Source organism: Rhinolophus sinicus, chromosome 5, assembly GCF_057876585.1.
Source record: "Rhinolophus sinicus isolate RSI-liver-muscle chromosome 5, RSI-T2T, whole genome shotgun sequence".
Lineage (NCBI taxonomy): Eukaryota > Metazoa > Chordata > Mammalia > Chiroptera > Rhinolophidae > Rhinolophus > Rhinolophus sinicus.
This window is the reverse complement of record NC_142505.1, coordinates 64,387,501-64,408,115: the sequence shown is the minus strand read 5'-3', so window position 1 is coordinate 64,408,115 and position 20,615 is coordinate 64,387,501. Positions and strand designations below refer to the sequence as shown.

Genomic DNA, 20,615 nt, shown 5'->3' with positions numbered 1-20,615 from the left:
CCACGCTCTAACCTCGCTCCACGTGCCCCAGCTCGGGGGGTACAACCGAGAGCTTGACAAGGTCTGTCCTCATGGAGCTGACATTGCAGAAGAAAAATAGAACAAACAAGTAATTACATAATAAAAAGACAGAATCAAGTTCTGAAAAAATAAATAAAGCAGGGAAGGGGAAAGAGTGTTGGATAAGCTGGTTTGTCTGGCAAAAGCTTTCTGAGGAAGTGACTCTAGAACAGATGTGAAGAAGTGAAGGAAGAGCCTTCCAGGCAGATGGCACAACAAGAGAAAAGGGCCTGAGGCAGGGGCCAAAGGAGAACATGTTTGGCTTAATGGCGGCCGTACCTGGGTTAATGCGGGGGCGGCTGTGTTTCCTGGTTCTGAGGTAGATGGAAGCCGGCTGCCTGCATTTCAGCTCAGGCTGCCCACTCACTCACTTCATCTCGGTATGCCTCAGCTTTCTATCCAAAGTGAGTGTGGTACCAGGCCTTGCCTCATAGATGAACTGTGAGTTCATACGCACTGTCGTCTCTGGCACACAGTAGGTGCTCAATAACTGTTAAAGATTATTGTTCAGTGTTATGCAAGTCATTTATGCATTCAAACCACTTTTACTGAGCATTTGTTGTGCTAAGTATATAGGTTCTGGGAATTAAAAGATAACTGCAACATCGTTCTTCCCTTAAGGAGCTCACAGCCTAATCACAGAGACGAACATGGGAACAGACACCTGCAACACTGTAACAAATGCAGTGATAGGAATATATGGAAAATGTAATACAGTGTGTGAGTTTTGTGAAACGAGCATTAGTGGAATATTGTTGTGTATGTAATATGCATCAGGTGAGACTTTCTAACACAGAGCGCTCCATGAAGGAAAGGTCCCATGTCTCTTGTCCATTGCCATGACCTGTCCCGGAAGCACAACCAGCCCAGCGTGTAATAGCTACTAAATTTTCTTGCAGAGATGAGATGCAGTGTTCAGATAAAGGTGAACTCATGAGAACCCATTAAGGGGATTTACGTATTTGCTACCCTTTGGCAGCGATGCTGTAGGGGTACCTGGTTAGCTGTTGTTGATACTTACAAATGCTCCAAGTGAGAGAAAGTCTGGGTTTCTGGTAAGAGTTAATTCTCAGCTTTTAGCTTGCATCAGAATCCTCTGGAGGACTGGCTAAACTGCAAATTGCTGACCCCCAGTTGTAGGGTTTCTGATTCAGTAAGTTGGGGTGGGGCTGGGGCCTAAGAACCTGGGTTTCTGGCACGTTCCCAGGGGCCGCACTGTGAGAGCTGCTGTGGACATCCCAGCGGCTGTAGTTTTGCTTTGGCCTTCTTCCCCTTTCTGTTATTCCAAGTAACAGAGAAGTGAATGGGATAACTATTATTTACTATTATTTAGGACAGTGTGTTCCAGGGCCAGAGCTCATCATTGCAGAGAAGAATTATTAAGACTATGATCCAATGTAAACTATTTTATGGAACAAAATTCATTTAAAAATTCCTAATATTGGCCTTTAAGTTATTTGTAAGTACTCTGGTTTTGTCTTGGTAATTCCTTTTTTTTAATGCCTGAAAATGCTTTTTATGCTTCGATTATCTGCCTGCCGTGTTCTTTTCCTTGTAGCAGTTGAGCTCCTACTGATACTTAAATGTCCAGATCAAGTATTACAGCATTTTATGTTAAAGCCATCTGTTCAATTCTCTCTCCCTCCCCAGCTAGAGAATTGGGCAAAACTCTTTTAGAGAGGAAGAGGCGGTCGTCTGACAACGACCTCCAAAGGTGTTTGATTATTCATTCACCTGATCATTATTAAAAAATCTGAATATGCTCCCCTAGTAAGTGTACTTTTAATCAATTAGACACGTCTAATATTGTGCCTATACTATAAAAATTAGCAGCTTGGGAGTGACAAATACTTGTACGTGCACACGTGTATATTCATATAAAATTCTAATATTACCTGAATGCATGCACACAGAAATTATAATATTCTCTAACCACCCACCCTTTGATCTTATGAATCCCTTTAGACACACTGATCTCGGAACCCAGCGCCATGTTTGTCACAAACTAGATGTTTATTGAATCCTGCTAAATTACAGGTACTAAAGAGTTTAATTCAGTGACCACTAAGGAAGCACCTTCTACTACAGAAAAATACAATTACATAAAGTAGGGAGTAATTTTAAGGAAACATAATGCTTGTGCCTAATAGTTTTGAGTCAATTTATATCTTCAGTTCTCTTGTTCTTTCCTCCACTGCTTTCTCATGTGGCCCTCACGCTTCACTTAAAATATTCTTCAGGTTCTAGAGTATAATTGTGCTGCCATCCGTAGAGTCCTGGGGTGGAGGGATTAAATGAGAATTAGTATTGGAAGTTTTATTTATGCTCTTTGGTTTTCTGGCTATTGTTGGTTCCTCTGACATAGGGGCAAGGCTCCACACAGACCTTGTGAGTCACCAATGCAAACACACTTGCACTGACATAATGAGAATGCCTGCCTAATGGTGTTAATAATTTTTGGATTAGTGGTCCCTTCTCTGTATTGACACAGTTGCTCACAGCCACTCTTTGGAAAGCACTCTGTTTTCTTAAGGAGATCCCACTGTTAATGCTGCCAGGGGTAAGGTCTCACAGGCTCAGGATAACCCTTACTGGTGTCACAAACAAAAGCGTGGCCTCTCCCTGTTCTGGTCTTTTCCTCTCTTCATTCCTTCGCTCGGCACCATGCAAACACAGGCATTCTGGCTTTGTCATCACCAGCTCTGTCTGTGACTGACTGACTGGAATGCACCAGGCAGCCTCAGATACTAACACTGTCGTTCCCTACTCCGCTGGGCTGTGCGCCCCACACTCCTGGCATCTGGGAATCAAGGCGGCATGTTTTGCCCAGTGTAACGGAAAGGGAGATGAGGCAGATTGGGGGTGTGGATGGGGAAGAGAGGAACTTGCCAAACACATTACCTGTCATGGCACCCAACCTCGGGATCTTAGCATTGGTAAGGCAGACAATTACTAGTCACTCTTACATCCTACACATAAGATGCTCCTAGATCCTAAATGACACGCTCTAGTTGTAGAAGCATGGGACATGCTGCACCGTATGCCTTTGGCCTTTTGTAGGTCATTATCCCCATAAGTTCAGGATGACCCTGAGGCTCTTCAGTCCCCATGAAAATTCAGATTGAGGTATGTCTTCAGAGACTTGCTGCTGGGTCAGCGTCAACTCGGGAAGCACATCCAGCTGAACACCCAGTCTCCTTGAGGAATACTTCGAGAGTTTTTGGTTTTCCCACCTTCAGTCTTTTGAGTATGTGCCCCATTGTCATGGTTGCCATGTCTTCTTACATTATTATTTATATTATTTTCCTAAAAATTGAGTTATTTTTTCATTTAGATGAAATAAGCCATATCCTAAAAAGTGATATGTGTGAAATCAGGGGTTGGAGATACTACATATTTTTGTCTAATGTAGATTAAATATGCCAGCCTTTAAATGTATTCTTGCTCCACCTGACACTGGCCCAGCACTGAGGGTCGCGTCACATACTGGGTGTTGGTACGAGAGGGGCCTCGACCGAATATGGACCTGTGCTGAGTGGGTCGGAACCCCACCTTCCTGGTATGCCGTTTCCTAGAAAAGCCCAAATCTATCATTTATCTTCCTAAAAAGTTAATTCAAAACCCTCCTTTTTCTTACACATGTCATCTCCTTCCCGGGCCAGGGACACCACCAGGCTTTGAGGATACCTGAGGCAAACCTGGAGTTTGGGAAGTTTGGAGTTGTTGCCAAGCCTACTGATTCCACAGTGTAGGCCAGGATATTCCTGATCAGTGTGATACCTGGCAGATATTATTCACTCTACAGATTGGTGATAATGGAGAATGGGTGTTTGTTAAGCAGAAACAGGAAATGGCCTTTTCCCTGTGCTGACTTCCCTCAGTCCTACCTGTTTTGTTACATGTTTTTAAAAGCAGCCTTGCCTGTAATGCTTAAATAATGATTTCGGGCCCACAAGCATTTTTATGAGTTTGCAGCTATTGCTCGGATCGGTTGCCCAACCCCACCCCTTGCCATATTTATCCTTCTCCAGCTTGCTTTTCAGCCGACAATTAACAGAGAGAGAACCTCCCCAGTGTTTCTTTAAGCACAGTCATTTTTAGGTCAGACACAGAACAGGGAATCTCCAGGTCCATAGTGCTCACTGTGTGGTCCGTGGCCCGGCACCCTCAGCACCTCCCAGGGTCCTGCGCAGGACATCCGGCCCTGGCCCCACCCAGGACTGCAGAGTCAGACTCTGCATGGTGGAAAGGTCTCCAGGTGGTTTATAGCCGTGAAAAATCTGAGAAGCCATACTCCCGGAATAGCAATGGGAAAAGGAAGGTGGTGTGTCCTTGGCCTTAGACGTGATTTTCATCAGGCGCAGCCCACGTCAGCAATCTTTGAGTCACTCTTTGGCCATGATTGTTTTTGCCATATCGGCATGTACCTATTATTTTTACTTAGAATTTTTCTGAAAATTAACTAACTTCAATACGTTTCATAAAAGGTTTCCACTGAGAAATCACAAACCTGATACAGTAGTCAGATTTTTTCCCCAGTACACTTGAACATGAATCTGAAACCATAAAAGATGGGGTGTCTGTATAGCACTCCATTGACCACACACCACTTCAGTGGGGGTGCCCTGAGGGCCGCTGCACAAAGATGCCCTTTTATATCTCAGGATAATTTATAATTTGGGGAGGGAAATCTGGGCAGAAATGGCTAATAGCTTGTATTTCAGATGTGAAGTTAGTTACGGTAACCCTCACATCTTGAGGCAGAACATTCTGAGAGCAGATACTATAACAGTAATCGCTACCATTGTGTAAAAGCACAAATCTGGCCCTTAATAGACTAATTCACAGTCACTCCAATCACAAGTTTTACTCATGAATATCATATCACAAGGGAATGTGAAATCCTTTAATTAAACATGATTTAAAAAGCCACAGAAAATTGAGATGACGAGCGTTCTGGGGAAGGAGAGGAAGGATTCACGGCATGAGAGAGAGAGAAGTGTGTGAGTGTGTCTCAGTCTGTCCTAGCTCCATCTTTCGTCACTTGGGGCTAGGCCCTCTAATGGGCTCTAAAAACACCCTTCTCTTTGTGTTCCGATTATAGAACTGATTGCCAGCTTGCTTTAGGAAAACTGATTCATAAATATGTAGGATAGTGTGTGTATTTCTGCAATGAGCGAAAAGCAAAAATTAAGACAGTATGCGATAAACAAGATACGTTAAGTTGTCTTAACAACCCTTCAGTGTGAAATGAGAAGCCCATTTGCTTCTCCAAGTGTTTTCAGTGGAAGGCAAAGGAGAAAGGTCATGTTCACAGAGTTACAGAAAGATGCAGGGCCGTCACCATCATTTCCGCTGTCCCCACTACCATTTGTGCTTTTGCAGGCAGGCATAAGAACCCTTCCCAGAACTGCTGTGTAGCACAGAAGACACTTGAGCTGTCATTCCAGTTTCTAGAAGAGACGGGGTTTGGGCTCCCCGCAGATTTTGAGGAGGGTACAGTAACATGGAAGCTAGCAGAAGAATGAGCTCTAAAGGGAAAAGCATGCTAGACACTGAAGTCACCTCTTTGCTATTGTGACTCTTCATTGATCTTCTTTGGCAGGTCAACTGTGCTCAGGTTCCAGGCCCAGCTCACCTGGTTTGGTATCACTCAAGTTGACCTTTTTGATACCAGTTAGTTCCTGAAAGTTTAGTATGAAAAATCTGAAGTCTCATTATTTTTTGAGCTATCACTTCATCACTAGAAATCAAATTCATATTCTCATATTGAAACCTAAGAAATCCCTGACATGGTACTTAAATTTCATTGAAAGGAGGATATGGCAGCAAAGTGGAAGGCAGCGGAATGTGGTGAGTAAAAAGTGAAGAGAGAGAGAAAGGAGAAAGTGGCATCATTTCTGTGTAATGCGTAAAAGAATTGAGCAAATGAAAAGTTTCCATTGATACTTAGTATTGTTATATTGCAGTTGTATTACAAGTTTAGTGTACAGGCACTTTTTATTAATAGAGAGTCCTGAAACTGTGCGTCACAAGAATACCTTTCTAGAAACATGAGGTGTCTGGAGTAGTTCCACCCTCTGCCATCCGGCCAAAGCCCTAGGCTGTGAGGGGTCCAAGAGGGGAAGAGTGTGGCTGACAGTGCTGCGGGGTGGACATTAAGAGGCATGTGCACATGGATATAAGGCCAAAGAACTGGCTAGAAGACAGACAGACAAGGGAGACTTGAGCCATAGTGAGGCACAGAGGGAGTTTGTCAGCAAACCTGCGGCTGCTTTAGGGTCAGTTGTCCATTAGGGTTGGATGGCTGGATGAGAGGCCAAAAGGTGGAGAAGAGAACGTGCCCAGTGGGGAAAGGGGGATCAGAACTGCTTGTCATTCAAAGGAGCTGACGGAATTAGCTGTGCTTTTTGGTGGTATATTTGCAGGGTGTGGGAAATAGTTGAGGAGAGAGTAGCTGCGCAGCAGTGCTGAGGACTCATACTCTTTACTGGAAGGCATGGACCCATTCATTCTTTTAACCAGTGCTCATTAAGTGCCTGCTCTTTTTTCATCTTGTCAGTAACAAGATATGTCATTTGTGCCCATTCCCTCTCTATCTCCACATTCTTGGTGGAAGATTGCTGGAGGTTTTACCACTTTGAGGAGCAACGCAGGCCATCTTGTGTGATTTCCTTCAGTTTTCAAATGTAGAAATAGAGGGCAGGGCAGTTAAAACACTAGCATGGTTCCTGGTTATTCGCACAGCTGAAATGAGAAATGAGGTCTTCATTCACTGAACTCCCTCCCCTCCCCTTAGAGAAATAGTACTGGTGACTCAATAAAAGGTTAACTTAACACCCCATTTATATGTTAAGCAGAGAAAGCCACAAAACATATTTAGAAAAGATTTTTCAGCACACAAAGGCTCAACAGTATCTGGGAAACACAGTTGCCCCAGGCACTCGTCCTTCAAAAAGTGTAGTTGATAAGAAGTATAAATTCTTTTGAGAACAAGCAGTATATTAGGGGAAAACAAATCTAGCAAAAATGAAATACAAAAGTACTACAGATTTTACACTTATGTTCAGTTGGTTTTTGACAAAGGAAAATTTATTTGCGATAGAATAATCTTTCTATCAAACAGTGCTGGGACAACATGTAAAGAAGGAAGTGGACCCCTTCCTCACACCATATACAACAACTAACTCAAAATGGGTCATAGACCTACATGTGAGAGCTCGAGCTGTTAGAAGAAAACACAGGAATAAATGTTCATTACACTGGATTAGTCAGTGGTTTCTTAGATTTGACATCAAAAGCATAAGGAACCAAAGTGAAAAATAGATAAATTGGACTTCATCAAAATTTAAAATTTTTGTGCTTCAAAGCACAGCATCAAGAAATAAAAAGACAGTCCACAAAATGGGAGTAAATGTTTGCAAATAATGTATCTGAGAAGGACCTTGCAAACATAGAATATGTTAAGAAAAGAAAACTCTTGCAGCTCAATAATAAAAAGACAAATAACCCAATATTGAAAAATAGACAATAGATTGAACAAACATTTCTCTGAAAAAGATGTACAGATGGTCAAAAAGTACATGAAAATATGTCAACATCATTCATCATTAAGGAAATAGAAATAAAAAGCACAAAAAGGTACCGCTTTGCATCCAGTGGGATGGCTGAGATAGACAGACAAACAGTAGCAAGTACCGGCAAAGATCTGGAGAAGGTGGCGCCTCAAACAGTGCAGATGAGAACATATAAGGTAGTGCTGCTGCTTTGGAAGAGAGTCTGGCAGTTCCTCAAAATGTTAGCTGTCCCGTAAGCACATCAGTTAACAGTTCTACTCCCAAATATATACCCAAAAGAATTGAAAACGTAAACAAGTACGGGGGCGTGCGTTTTCTTTCGTATTGGCACTAATCACAATCGCCCAAATGTTCATCAGTTGACGAATGGATAAACAAAATATGTTATATATATACAGTGGACTAGGACTCAGACTACAGACTGAAAATGAGAAGCTGTTCTTAGTTTTAGCAGGTGAATTTAATGATTCTGGTTTCACGTTTTGGTTAACTTGTGAACTTGGGAAGGTAATAGTGAATAGTCACCATTGAAGAACCATAGTCATTACATAAAATTTTCTCAAAGGCTAAAGTCAGTGTTGAAGTTAAGTCTCCGGCTGGTATACTTTGATAAGAAAAGAATAAATAGAAAAAATTCTTAAATAAATGTCATGAAAAATGACATTACACCATACTTGAATATATACTGTATTTAATATGTAATATCAGAAGTTGTTATTACATATTTATGTGTAATTATACTTTCCATGACAAGTTGGTGCTTTCTAACCTGAAATGCTATCACTGTTCTTGTGTTAAAAATATGTTTAATTTTTACATATCAAGGATTATCGGAAGAAATTTAAATCAGCTGGTTTTTCTTGATTCCATACTATTTGTATTTCATATATTTGGAGTAAAATTAATGAAAAGTGTCAGAACACTATTTTCTTAAGTGTATTGGCATCACTCTGGCCTTTACCTTCAAGAATGAAAAAAAAACTGGATATATAACTGAGTGTATAGAAATTAAATAGAGTAAAGTAATTTATTGTCTGTTCATTCATGAATCCATCTAACATTTATTAAGCCCACGTTCTGTGTGAGGTACTGAGTATGTGGAGATGAATTAGACACGATCCCTGCCCCTAGGAATTTTCAGCTTGGGAGTTTATAGTAAGAAACACTTTATTAAACAATTGACTCTAAATTTTAAAAAGTTTAATTTTGGGGCAAACCTGTTTAAAACCTTTCAAAGCGAAAAGCGTCTTTATCCGTCACTGACCTGGGCAGCTTTCAGAAGTCATACTTCTCACATTGGTGAGTTACCCTTGGACAATTGATTTAAATGATTAAGCTCACAGGCTTTATTCAGCCATCACATGCTTACATGGTCATTTTCCCACCATCTTTCATTCTGTAAATGTAGTTCTAATTAATTCAAGTTTAAACCATTCTTTCCCTCATTTTTAAATTTCCCTTCTTGTCCCTTTTGGCAAGTCCCAAAAGGCAGTCAGAATATAAATGTTTGTTCCACTTTTCTGATGAAACAAAAGCTGCCATTCAGCGGTACAGCTGGTGGTGTCTGATGGTGCTTCATACAGAATGACTGAAAAGCCGGAGTGAGCCTCAGCCCCACACCGCGCGTGTGCAGCCATCGTTCTCCTACTGTCAGAGCAAAGGGCAGTCTGAAAATCGAGACCTGCATAGCACTTGATTTTTTTCATGTGTGTATATGTGTGTGTTTATGTATGTGAAAAATTAACAGTTCCACAGCAAAATAGTCCTACAGCACACAAAATAAAAACTTCAGAAGAAACAAAAAAGTGATACGGTGAAAATTCAGTTTCCTCACCACCCAGACTCCTTTTGCCTCTCCCCAGAGGCCACAGACATGACAGTATTTTATGTTTTTCCAGAGACACTCTGTCAGAGCACCACTGCCCATCTATTCCTTTTGCTTCTAAAGCCAAGCACTTTATTTCACACAACTGTGTATTTAAAAGTATCCAACTGTATATTAAAAATTAAAAGCAAGTGACAACCATATGAATGTTTCCATTTTTGTAAACTAGTAATACATTAGAAGAAAAATGTGCCAGAATGTTAGCAGTTAACTCGGGTGAGGTTATTGGGTGTGGGATGGGGTGGGGTCTGGCATCGGGAGTGGACTTTGTTTAGTAGCCTACTCAGTATTATGTAAACTTTAAAAAAAAATAAGAGCATATAATCCTTTTTGCAATAAAAATATGGTTTTAATATAGAGGCAGATTTTCCAGAGGTCTTCTGTGTGTGTAGCTATGTATGCATGTGTGACTTTCTCTAGACTTCAGGTATCACTGGTTGTCCTGCTAAGGCCTTAATCAGTTGTCATCTCTCCTTTCTTAGAAATAAGGATACCAAGATGAACTAAGAAATTCTTAGAGCACAGTTTTTATTCAGGCCATGGAGCCTTCACAGATATGTTAACCAGAAAACAAGGGGATGGCAGGGAGTGGCAAACGTCATGTTAAATCATGTACATTTTATTTCTAGTCATAAATTCCTCTAGTGAATGCATATTATTTTCTCTCATACAATTATTTTCAGAACACTCTCAGCTTAACCCAAAAAGCACAGTAGAATAACCATTTGCAGTTTTTAACTACAGGCATACCTCGTTTTATTGTGTTCGCTTTATTGTGCTTCATAGATACTATGTTTTTTCACAAATTGAAGGTTTGTGCCAACACTGCCACAAAAGATGATGACTCGCTGAAGGCTCAAATGATGGTTAGCATTTTTTAGCAATGAAGTTTTTATTAAGGTAAATACATTGGTTTTTTTTTTTAGACATAACGTTGCCCACTTAATAGGCCTACAGTATAGTAGAAACATAACTTTTTTATATGAACTGGGGAACCAAAAAACATTCTGTGACTCACTTTATTGTGACATTTCATTTCATTGCGGTGGTCTGGAACAGAACCCACCGTGTCTGTGAGGTGCACCTGTATTGATATTAATTTTATATCCTCACTTATTGAGGTTTCAGGTTTCCAACTTAAAGAATCACACAGAAATATGTACAATGGCTCAGAAGGTACTCTGCATGCAGCATTTCTCGAGAGCAATCCAATAGAATATTCATAGTAGATTTTAAAACTTAGTACCCATTAACTGAATGATCCCATTTCTCTGAATGTGTCTTCTGGTAAAAATCAGTTATATACTGGGATGTTTAGCCTGGTAAATTTTACTTACAGCATTTTTCATAAATTAAGGAAACATGGAGGGAATCTCAATGTCCAAAATAGAGGAATGGTTAGACAAATGTTGGCATGTAACTGGAGCTAAGGTGGCATGTGATGGGCTGTTGTGCATCAGTAAATAATGTTCTTGAAGTCCAGTTGCTAACATGAGTAATTATTCACAAAATAATGTGAAATATAAAAGAGTGATATAAACCTTTATGTGTTAATTTGTAAAAAATGTGTATGTTTTAGGGTAATTTATTATTTTCAATATTTTCCAAGTTTTCTACAACAAATTATATATTAACTTTGAACATTGTGAAAATAAGTTAATCTTAATAAAATTGGTAAAGAAAATCATTATTGTGGTTAGGTTTTATTTCTTTTTAAGCCATAGGTAATAATAATTTTCTATTTAAATGATTTCCTTCTGTCAGACTATCTGAGAATTCTAGTATTTAGAAGGATTCTTTAATTTCAAATATTATCAATAGTTCTTTAAAATTCTAATCTGTATCTGTTTTTTCCAGTTTTATTATAATTGATATACAGCAGTGTATAAGTTATATAACATAATGATTTGACTTTCATATTTCATAAAATGATATAATAAGTTTAACAGCCATCATTTTATATGCTCATGTCTATTTTATTCATTTAAAAAAATCTGAAGATGAACATGGATAGGTAGTAATTCTTTCCTTTGGTCCAATGGAATTTGACTGTCTTTACTGCTTAGAGAATATCCTTTTATCATTTGGCTTTATAAATATCTTTAGTTCACTTGTGTTATTTTCTCTTCATAAGAGGTACCTTTCATAAGTTATTTTTGAACAATTTGGGGGTATTCCCAGTTTTATTTTCTATTTTAAGGCAAAATAGATTGTTATTATTTTCAAATTATATTAGATTTCCAGCAAAATCATTCAAAAGCCATAGGAAGACCTAGTGATGTTTCATAAGTTGTAGTTCTGTGCATGTGTGTTTACTGTGAACGTTCAGTGAGGATTAATTGTAAGTTAGGGACAAGTGGCATTTGTGTGTATCTGCTCTGCTCTGTGAATCAGTCAGATGTAGGAATACATCTTCTGGAGGTAATAGGAAATGCAAGGCGTGTGTGTGTGTGTGTGTGTGTGTGTGTGTGTGTGTGTGTGTGTGTGTGTTCATAATTCACTGTCCTTTGCAAAATAGACCTTTCCTCGAAGAGAATGTACTTGTGTACAAAACAGAACTTGCAGTGTTAGTGTTATATTTCTGTTTGATGGAATCTAAGGTTATGGAATGACTGTAAAAATAATTTGTCTGAAAGAAGTCTGGATACAGAAATCTCATAGAGAAAATGTTTGAGAATGTGGTTCTGCAGCAAGTGCGGCAGGTACACTCTGCCAGCACCTCGGGGGCTCGGATCAAAGCTCCCCTCACTGGATCCCTGGCCCAGTCATCATGTATTGATATGAAACCCATGAGGATTAACCCCTTCAAGTTCTTGCCAAGTTTGTTCTCACTTGGTGTCAGTAATGTTAGGGATATAATCTTCTTGCCACTATTAGCTTTTTTCCCCCTTTTAATCTAATCATCTATTTGGATACATTTGTCTTTCTAAATTTTATTCTCAATTATTTAATTTCACTGTTCTTTGCTTGATAAAATTAACTTGTGAAAAGATTGTACGAATTATGCAAAAGTAGTTTATGGTGGAAGGGAAGAGGAAAATGTGTAGTATTTTGGGTGGAAAGCAGTAAGAAAATCTCAAAATCAAGTACAGATTTTATAATTTTCATTATAGAGGTTAAAAGACAAGTCTTAGCTTCTACAAAGGTCCTTCACAGTCTGAGTAGAGAGCTTTGCCTCTAACAGAAGGCTGTCAAACGCTTTTCATATATGGTGGTACATTCCTAACATTGGGCGGTCCACATTTGGGGATTTAACTTTTAAATAACAATGCAGAATTAATGAGTACAATTCGTGGGAAAAGGAAACCCCAGATTCATCCAGCCTGCTGTTGTCTGCGTGGGTTCCTCTGGCCTCTTATGTCTGGTGGGATGGTTCCTGGCAGCAGATCCATTCTCTGACCCCCTGTGTTTCTTTCAGTTTGTCCCATGAGGAGCACTCCCACAGCCACCCCCTCTATGGACATGGCGTGTGCAAGTGGCCGGGCTGTGAAGCAGTGTGTGAAGATTTCCAGTCGTTTCTGAAGTAAGCAGGATTTTATGTTGCTTCCTTCTTTCACATAGCCACCACCTCCCACTGTCCATGCTTTTCCTCATAAAATGCCTCTTTGAAGGAGGGTTTCACACCACTGTTTTGAGAGTGGACTATAAATGACAAGATCGTAGGAATAGTTCCAAAACCTGTTGGGTGTTGCATTGTCAAAAGATAAAAAGATACACACCCAAGGGCAGTTTAGCTCCTCTTAGTAAGAGCCTGTGTTTACCCGTTTTTGGTTTTGTTTTTTTCCAGGTCAGTGATTAAATAAAAATTCTCCCAATTTTAAACTTGCAATAATTAGTTTTAACTTTTATTTATATCTTGACATACTGAATCACTGGCATACTCACTCTAATTTTATAAAATTGGTGTCACTTGCTGGTCAATTGCAGCTCGTGGATTGGGCCTTTTCTTTGTTTTATACAAATGACTCCATAAACATAAGGAGTGGATGCTGCCAACTTGATTCTTATCTTTCTATGTTGGTGTTGGCTTTTGATCAGAGTCTTGTCCTTATAGAGAGAATGGAGTAACCTTACTCTCTACAAATAAAGCATGACTAAAACTTGGGTTATCCCATTTGAATCTGTAACACTGGTAAATATCCCTGAAAGTAAATGATGTGATGTGTTAGTCTTCTCATAGCTCAAGCAAAATGCTTCTGCACAGCATCTTTATATTACCTTACCCATATAGTACCCTTGTCCTTGGAAAAAAAAATTAGACTGACCTGCCCTGCATTATTGCCATCTCATAAATACATATATAGTAACATCAAATCATTGCCATGTAGACTGAATACATTATATTTAAAACATTTATGTAGCACACAACAAACGTATGCATACACATAACTCCTATATATTTAGGTGCATAATGGTTTACAAGTTGAGTGTTGTCAGGTCTTTTCGTGTGGCTTTTCTCTCTCATTCAATCCCCAGGAAATAGAGGCAAGTGATTTACGTGCAGGTGGCTGGTTTTGTGTGGTCTTTATATTGTTAGAACAATGTCTATATCTATTTTTATGGACCTAGATGCAAATATTAAAGCCACCCTTAAAGATGTAGCTAGTGTTACCTGCAAAGGGTTTTGGTGAATAGCATTTTTTGATTAATGAATGGAAATCTGTGACTACTTTATAGCTTTCCAGCTTTAATTTTTTATTTTAAGAGCATTATGTGGTCATTAAAAACTTAACGTACGTACAATTTTTTTTAAATGATGCCAAAAAGTATTTCTAAATATCAACAATCAAGAGCAGTAATACTTCATTTTAAACTAAGCACTAACCCTTCACAATTACTACGGAATGATTCAAGTCAGTGCTATTGGGCTTTGTTCTCTTATGAATCACTCATTATAGAATCTGTGTGTTGTTATTCCCTGATCATTTGCCAATTCCTATGTAGGTATTGAGATTAAAAGATCTTGGCAGAAACCACTTTTAAATTCTGATTTCACCTTCTGCCCCAGTGTGAGCTTTGATAAATGTGTTGGTGCTAATTTCACTCACTGATAGAATCTGTAGTGATTTTTCACTGATAGGCTGAAAAACATCTGTAAATATGATTGTTTTATAAAGTCTTTAGGACTATAAGATAGCTGTCCACATTCTTGGTGATGTGTATCCATTTTATATGTATGTATGGGAAAGGACACCTCTACAAGGACACTGCAGTTTCAAACACCTGGAGTACTAAAGAAAAGAATCTAAAGATCATTAGAATTGATGCCTAGACTTGATTCCTATTAAAAAAAACAACAACAAAAAAGCCCTTTTCTAAGGATATTAGGAGTCTGGCTTTTGTATAGGAAACCACTAGCAAATATTATGGTTTTATACATGACATGACATGTTCTCAGTTCATGTTTGTTCAGTGGAATTTGGAATGCCCACTATGAACCTTCAATTTTTGCTTATTTCCTAGTACTTATTTATTGGAGACTTTTGTTTGCAAGCTATAGAACCCCAACTTAAATTGGCTGAAGCCAAAAAAGAAGCAGGGGTTGGTGGAGATGGGAGGATTCTGGGTGATAATTGGCTGCTGTAATTAGGAAGTCCAGTGGATTCACTAACTTCAAGCATGGCTGGATCCAGATGCTTAAACAAGGTTATTGGCGTTTTGGTTCTTTGTCTATTAGGTCTGCTTTCTTTAGTGTTGCCTTCATTCTTGGGCTATTTCCAAGACTGAAGAAGACAGATTTATAGGTCACAAATGTTTTCGCAGAGTGCATCTCTTTTCCAGAAAAAGTTCTGGGCAGACTGTCATTGGCCCAGATTGAGTCATGTGTTCTAGCTTTGAGCCAATCACAGTGATGTAGCCAGGCTTGCATCACATGCCCACCTCCAGAGCAGACAGAGACGTTCACCCCTATGAACCACACGGCCGCTAGGGATGGGAGCCTTGGCTCTCGAGATTAAACATGAGTCTTGTAAACCAGCAAAGGGAAAGTAAATGCCGAATATAAAACCCTCTAGAATGCAGTTCTCTTGGTGCTTTCCTTACTTACACATGGATTGGTTGTCTGACAAAGTCAGAATTTTGATTTTCTTCTACAGTATGATTTTAGCTCGTGGAAATTCAGAGTTGTCTTCAGGTTTGAGTATGTTGCCTGATGTAGGGGAAGATTAGTCTTCTGGCAGACTCCTGTCTCCGACATCTCCACACAGTCCAAAGGGTGAGCACATTGGCTGTAATGAAACCAACTTTTCTTTCCACGGAACTGGACAGAAAGAGCTACCAAACATCTTATGGCTCAAACCCAACCACGTGGCCTCTTTGAATGAAGTCATTGTTATTGGGAAGTGACATTTCAAGCATTTCTTCTCAAATTGCCAGATTTCTACACTCTGAAAGCATCTCTTTCCTGGGCACATTGTTCACTTTCATTATCTATCTCTCCTTAGAGGTGTTTCCTTGTGATTCAAGCAAATCGATACCAGAGAGATGTGGATTCTTCAATGTGTTCTTACTCAAGGAAATGTAGCATTGCTCTGACCTTGATTTAGGTACCATTTCATGGGTTTTTTCCACCTATCTTCTAATCCCATAATTTTACACTCCCTTGGTAAGAGTTTATGATTAAATAGCCCTAAACTAGCCACTGGCACAATTCCAAGTGCTTTACGTAAATAACTCATTTAATCCTCACAACCATCTTAGAGTGAGAGTATTGAAGTATTACTCTCAGTATCAAGGTAAGGAAACCAAGTCGCAGAGAGGGTAAGTGATTTTCCTAAGGTCACATAGCTAATAAGAAGTGGAGTAGAGATCGAGACCCAGGCCTCTGCTTTCCTGCATTCGCCCTGAACTACTGCACAATACTGCCTGGTAAGAAGCTGTGTGTAGCATTATCTATATGCTTTCTGTTAAGGCAGTAGGTACAGAGAAAGCTCTGAGGAACGGCAGATTGGGTAGCGAAGCCACTTACTATTGGTGTGCTCTTTGAGCTGGTTACATAACATCACGAGCCTTCCTGTTACACGTGTAATTTAGGATGACAATAATAGTAACCACCTCTTAGGGTTGTTAGAATTAAAAGGTACATCGTGTCAAGTGCCTAGCCCATAGTTGGCACTCTTTAAAAACATTAGTACTTCTTTTCTTATCTATCTAAATATGTTTTTTAAAGAGCAATCATTTTAAATATCCAAGCATTCCTGCCCTTGTACTTAGGGAAGGTCTTGTGACTGTGCAAAGTCCTGATGTCTCCAAAAAGACTGTTCATGAATATAATCCTTTAACCATGAATTTCTGGTTAAGTCCCACATGGTTGAATGTGATTTTAGGCCAGGGGATGGCAAGCTTTCTCTGTAAAGGACCAGAAAGTGGCTACTATATTCCCCCGAGAATAAGACCGGGTCTTCTCGTATTTCCCCCAAAATATGACCAGGTCTTACATGAATTTTCGCTCTAAAAGATGCATTAGGGCGTATTTTAAGGGGATGTCTTTTTTTTTTTTTTTTCATGTACAACAATCTGCATTTATTCAGTCATGTCATCTTTTTCTGGAACATCGTCATAACATACTAAATGTGTCTGTCTGGCTGACAGTTTTAACTGGGCCTTATTTTCGGGGTGGATCTTATTTTCGGGGAAACATGGTATGTTAGACACGACTGCTCCTCTCTGCCATTGTAGAAGCTCCCACAGGGCCGCAGGGAAGGAGCGGGTGTGGCTGTGTCCCTTGCTCCAGACTGCTGACCTCTGACCCAGGGTACAGTTTTGGTGTCATCATATTTTAGCTGAGAAGTCTTTTTGCAGTTCCTTGGGCATTGCTATCCCGTGTTATTTTAGTTTGAATTCCCAGAGCCCTTCAATTTATTCACATTTGGGAAAATATCCATGCATGTGTTGCCCTGTTACTTCACTCACCAGCCACCGTTTCTACACCTAGTGGACGTGGGTTCTTCCACCCTGTTTTTAGGGTTCAGGAGGAGAGGGGAAAGTGACTTTGCTTGGTAGCTGTTTTCTGATCTTCGGTTGCTCAGGCTAGTACAATGTCACCTTTAGAACGTCCAGGCTTGGTTATTCAGGATAAAAATCCCATCTGACAATAAAATGCCACTGTTAACAGGGGTTAAGGGAAGGGAGAGGGGACTCACAAGTCTAAAAATGAGGCATATTTTTTCCCTCCTGAGAAAGAAATATCCTAACTGTTGGTAAATCAAAACAAGAGATTTGACACTTTTCTGTGATCATTCTGCAGTGTTTGTTCCCAAGGTGAGGTATACCACAGGGCCCTTGATTTCAAAGATAAATACTGTACAAATAACCATCCTGTTGTCTTTCCCTCACAGCCAATAGAGGGACGCTTTATCAAAATCAGCAGATACCCAGTCTGTTGTACACATTTATTTCCCTGTTTTTTCTCAAAACAAGTTGCTGTGTTAGAGTTGATTTTTGAAGAATCTATCAACCATGAGTTATCCTGTGACCACTGTATCTGTTAGTGCTAACTACATCCTGCCGGTGCTCCTGCTAACTCACGCGGTCCTCCAGCCTTGCCCTGCTTGGGGGCCTCAGACACGGGAAAACAGAAACAAGCCCTGTGCCCTCCGAACAGGTCACGCCCCCGGCGGTCTCCATTCTCTCCCAGTCAAGTCAGTTTTTTTTCTTCGAGACCAGGTTGAACACAGAATCTTTACAAGTAGAAACATGGATTTATAATTCTTCCCTTTTTCTTTTTAAAAAGGGGCTCATATAATTATTTGGCAAGGTGGGGAGTGGATTTGAAGGTTAAATCATGACCACATTTTCCTGTTTCCAACGTAGAATGTAAAAATCAGACACAGACCCATAGTTTCACAAATACCAGGTTCTCTTATGTGCTTGGGAAAAATACTTTTTCCGCTAGTTTTGTCGTCCCCCCCCCCCCCCCCATGGTCACTTGTATAACATCCAATAAAAGTATAATTTGTATCCTTGGTTAGTATCCATTTGAAAAGAATTGGGGGGGAGGGGTGTTTCCTTTTGTTTTTTGGTTATTTCTCCTGGAGAAAAGCACCATGCAAAACAAAACAAAAACTCCTTTGCATGTTAGTGTATATTATTTATTAAAGCCAAAACAAATTTTACATGTGCTTCAATAGACTACATGGAGAGAAATGTTGAAAGAACATGCCCAAAGGTGGAACTCTGACCCTTTCACAAAGGTCCAGGGCTGTAAACGGCAGAGGACATTTCTTTGGTAATTTGCTTACAAAAATTTTTTTCTGTGAATTTTACTTTTCAAAACTGTGAAGAGTTTTATGTGAAAGAAACTACTAAGTGCTCTCTGTAATGTTTTCACAAGTGTTTTTATCATGGTAACATCTTGTTTACTTTAGTTCCCTGCCTAAAACTACTTGGAACATGTTAAGAAAACATTTCAAGAACACCTCGACAAAGAGGCTTTTGTTCAGCAGCCACCGTGAGGCTGCGAGGATCACCAAGGTGTTAACTTTCAGCCCCTTAAGCGCTTCCACATGAAATTCCAGCAACTATGTTTGTGGTTTTGGAAAAACAAAGTGTATGTTAAAGAAACCAGGTATATGCTAATACATGTCAAAGGAGGCCGGATATCATAAATTGTTTCAACCCCATTTGTGGCTCTCAGTGTGCCCGCCTGGACGTTCACAGCGAAATTAGCTCTAGTTAGTCCAGGAGACCTGAGCACGTGGGCAGGGAAAGCCATCTAGAATGTGGGTGCCTGCCAAGTGAAGTCCTCACTATTTAAATCTCAAGAACATGAGGATGACATTTCCCCCCAGTACATCCTAGGTGACAATCTAAGTATTAGAAAATGAGCTTAATATTTTTATGAATTTGACTTTTCCACTTATGCATTTTTGAGTTATTTTGGAAAAATTAAAATTGGGTGCTACCAAGAAAGGGTTTTTTTCCCCCTTTAAAAAGTCTCTCCTTTCACCTTTCTGACATTGTTCGGGAGTTCAAGACCTTTTCAAGTACTGGTAGAGGTCAGAGTGGCCTAAATCCCACAGTGCCCTCTAGTGATCTGTAAAATATTAGAGAGAAAGTTTAGACAAGTTTGCCAGAGATAACAGGCCCGATGCCACCACTTTGCTCAAAAAGAAGCAAATAACATTTGAACGCATTTTTTTTTCCCCAGCAAACAGATTTTAGTCAGAAATGCAAATGAAATGCAATTTTTTTCTGGTAGGCTTTGAAAGCATCAGAAGAATTTTTGAATGTCTACTCATGCAATTAATTCTACATATAACTGCCTCTGTGTATGGAGCACGTTGTATCACTCTATATACATTGTTGTACATTCATATATTTTAAGAGCCATTAGGTAGCTTAGGTATTGCACGTGATCATTTCCGGGGTGTAATTAGAAGGCATTACTTAAAAGACAGGGATCATCTTTGCTCCGTACTTTTATTGACACTGTCTACCATATTATGGCCATGTCTTAATGGTAAAATTTATTATTAGCAGTAGTGTCACAAAAGTCTGAGACAGCGATTTTCCTTTCAATAAAAGTAGTTAAAAACCTTTTAGAAAATCCATAATTTTGATTGCTGGTACTTCATAAATGTATAACTGGTACTTTTTAGCTGTCTCTTTAGGGAAAAATGAGTTTTATCACCTGCAGTACCTGGGTTAATGAAATTGTGTGTTGGAATTTAGCCAGGATGAAAGATGAGATCATTCCAAGACACTAATATTGGCAACAGGTCTCATAAAAAGCTCTGATTCTTGAGTGAAGTATCATTAGGTTTTTTTATTATTATTATTTTATTTAAATTATGGGATTAAGTTAGTTGTCATTTTCAAAGTTTCTGTACTGGTGAGATTCTCGTTTGGCATCGCATTCAAAACCCAGTGACCTAAAAATCTGCGCGGAGCCAAGAGAAACAGAGAAATGTCCATCAGTGCCTAGTAGAAGAATTTCCTTGCTTCAAATTTCAACTCCAGTTCCTGTTCAGCCCTTTACAAATCACGACTCTCAGCTCAAATTTGAAATAATGCTGCCTTTTTCCCCGTGTTCCTCCTGTGTTTGATTGTTTGTGGATATTAGCTGTCCAGGAAATCCCATACTTACAGATATA

The 20,615-nt window shown here is 39.5% G+C and overlaps 1 protein-coding gene across 16 annotated transcripts in view; it reads left to right on the top strand.

The window, feature by feature from the left end:
* The window catches only part of FOXP1 (forkhead box P1), a 579,583-nt gene that overhangs the window by 511,276 nt on the left and 47,692 nt on the right, over nucleotides 1-20,615 (top strand). For all 16 annotated transcript variants that reach the window (XM_088798543.1, XM_074313283.2, XM_019746870.3 and 13 more), the window contains one exon: nucleotides 12,941-13,045. In XM_088798543.1, the coding sequence (XP_088654669.1) occupies nucleotides 12,941-13,045 (105 nt within the window). The remainder of the gene's footprint in view (nucleotides 1-12,940; nucleotides 13,046-20,615) is intronic.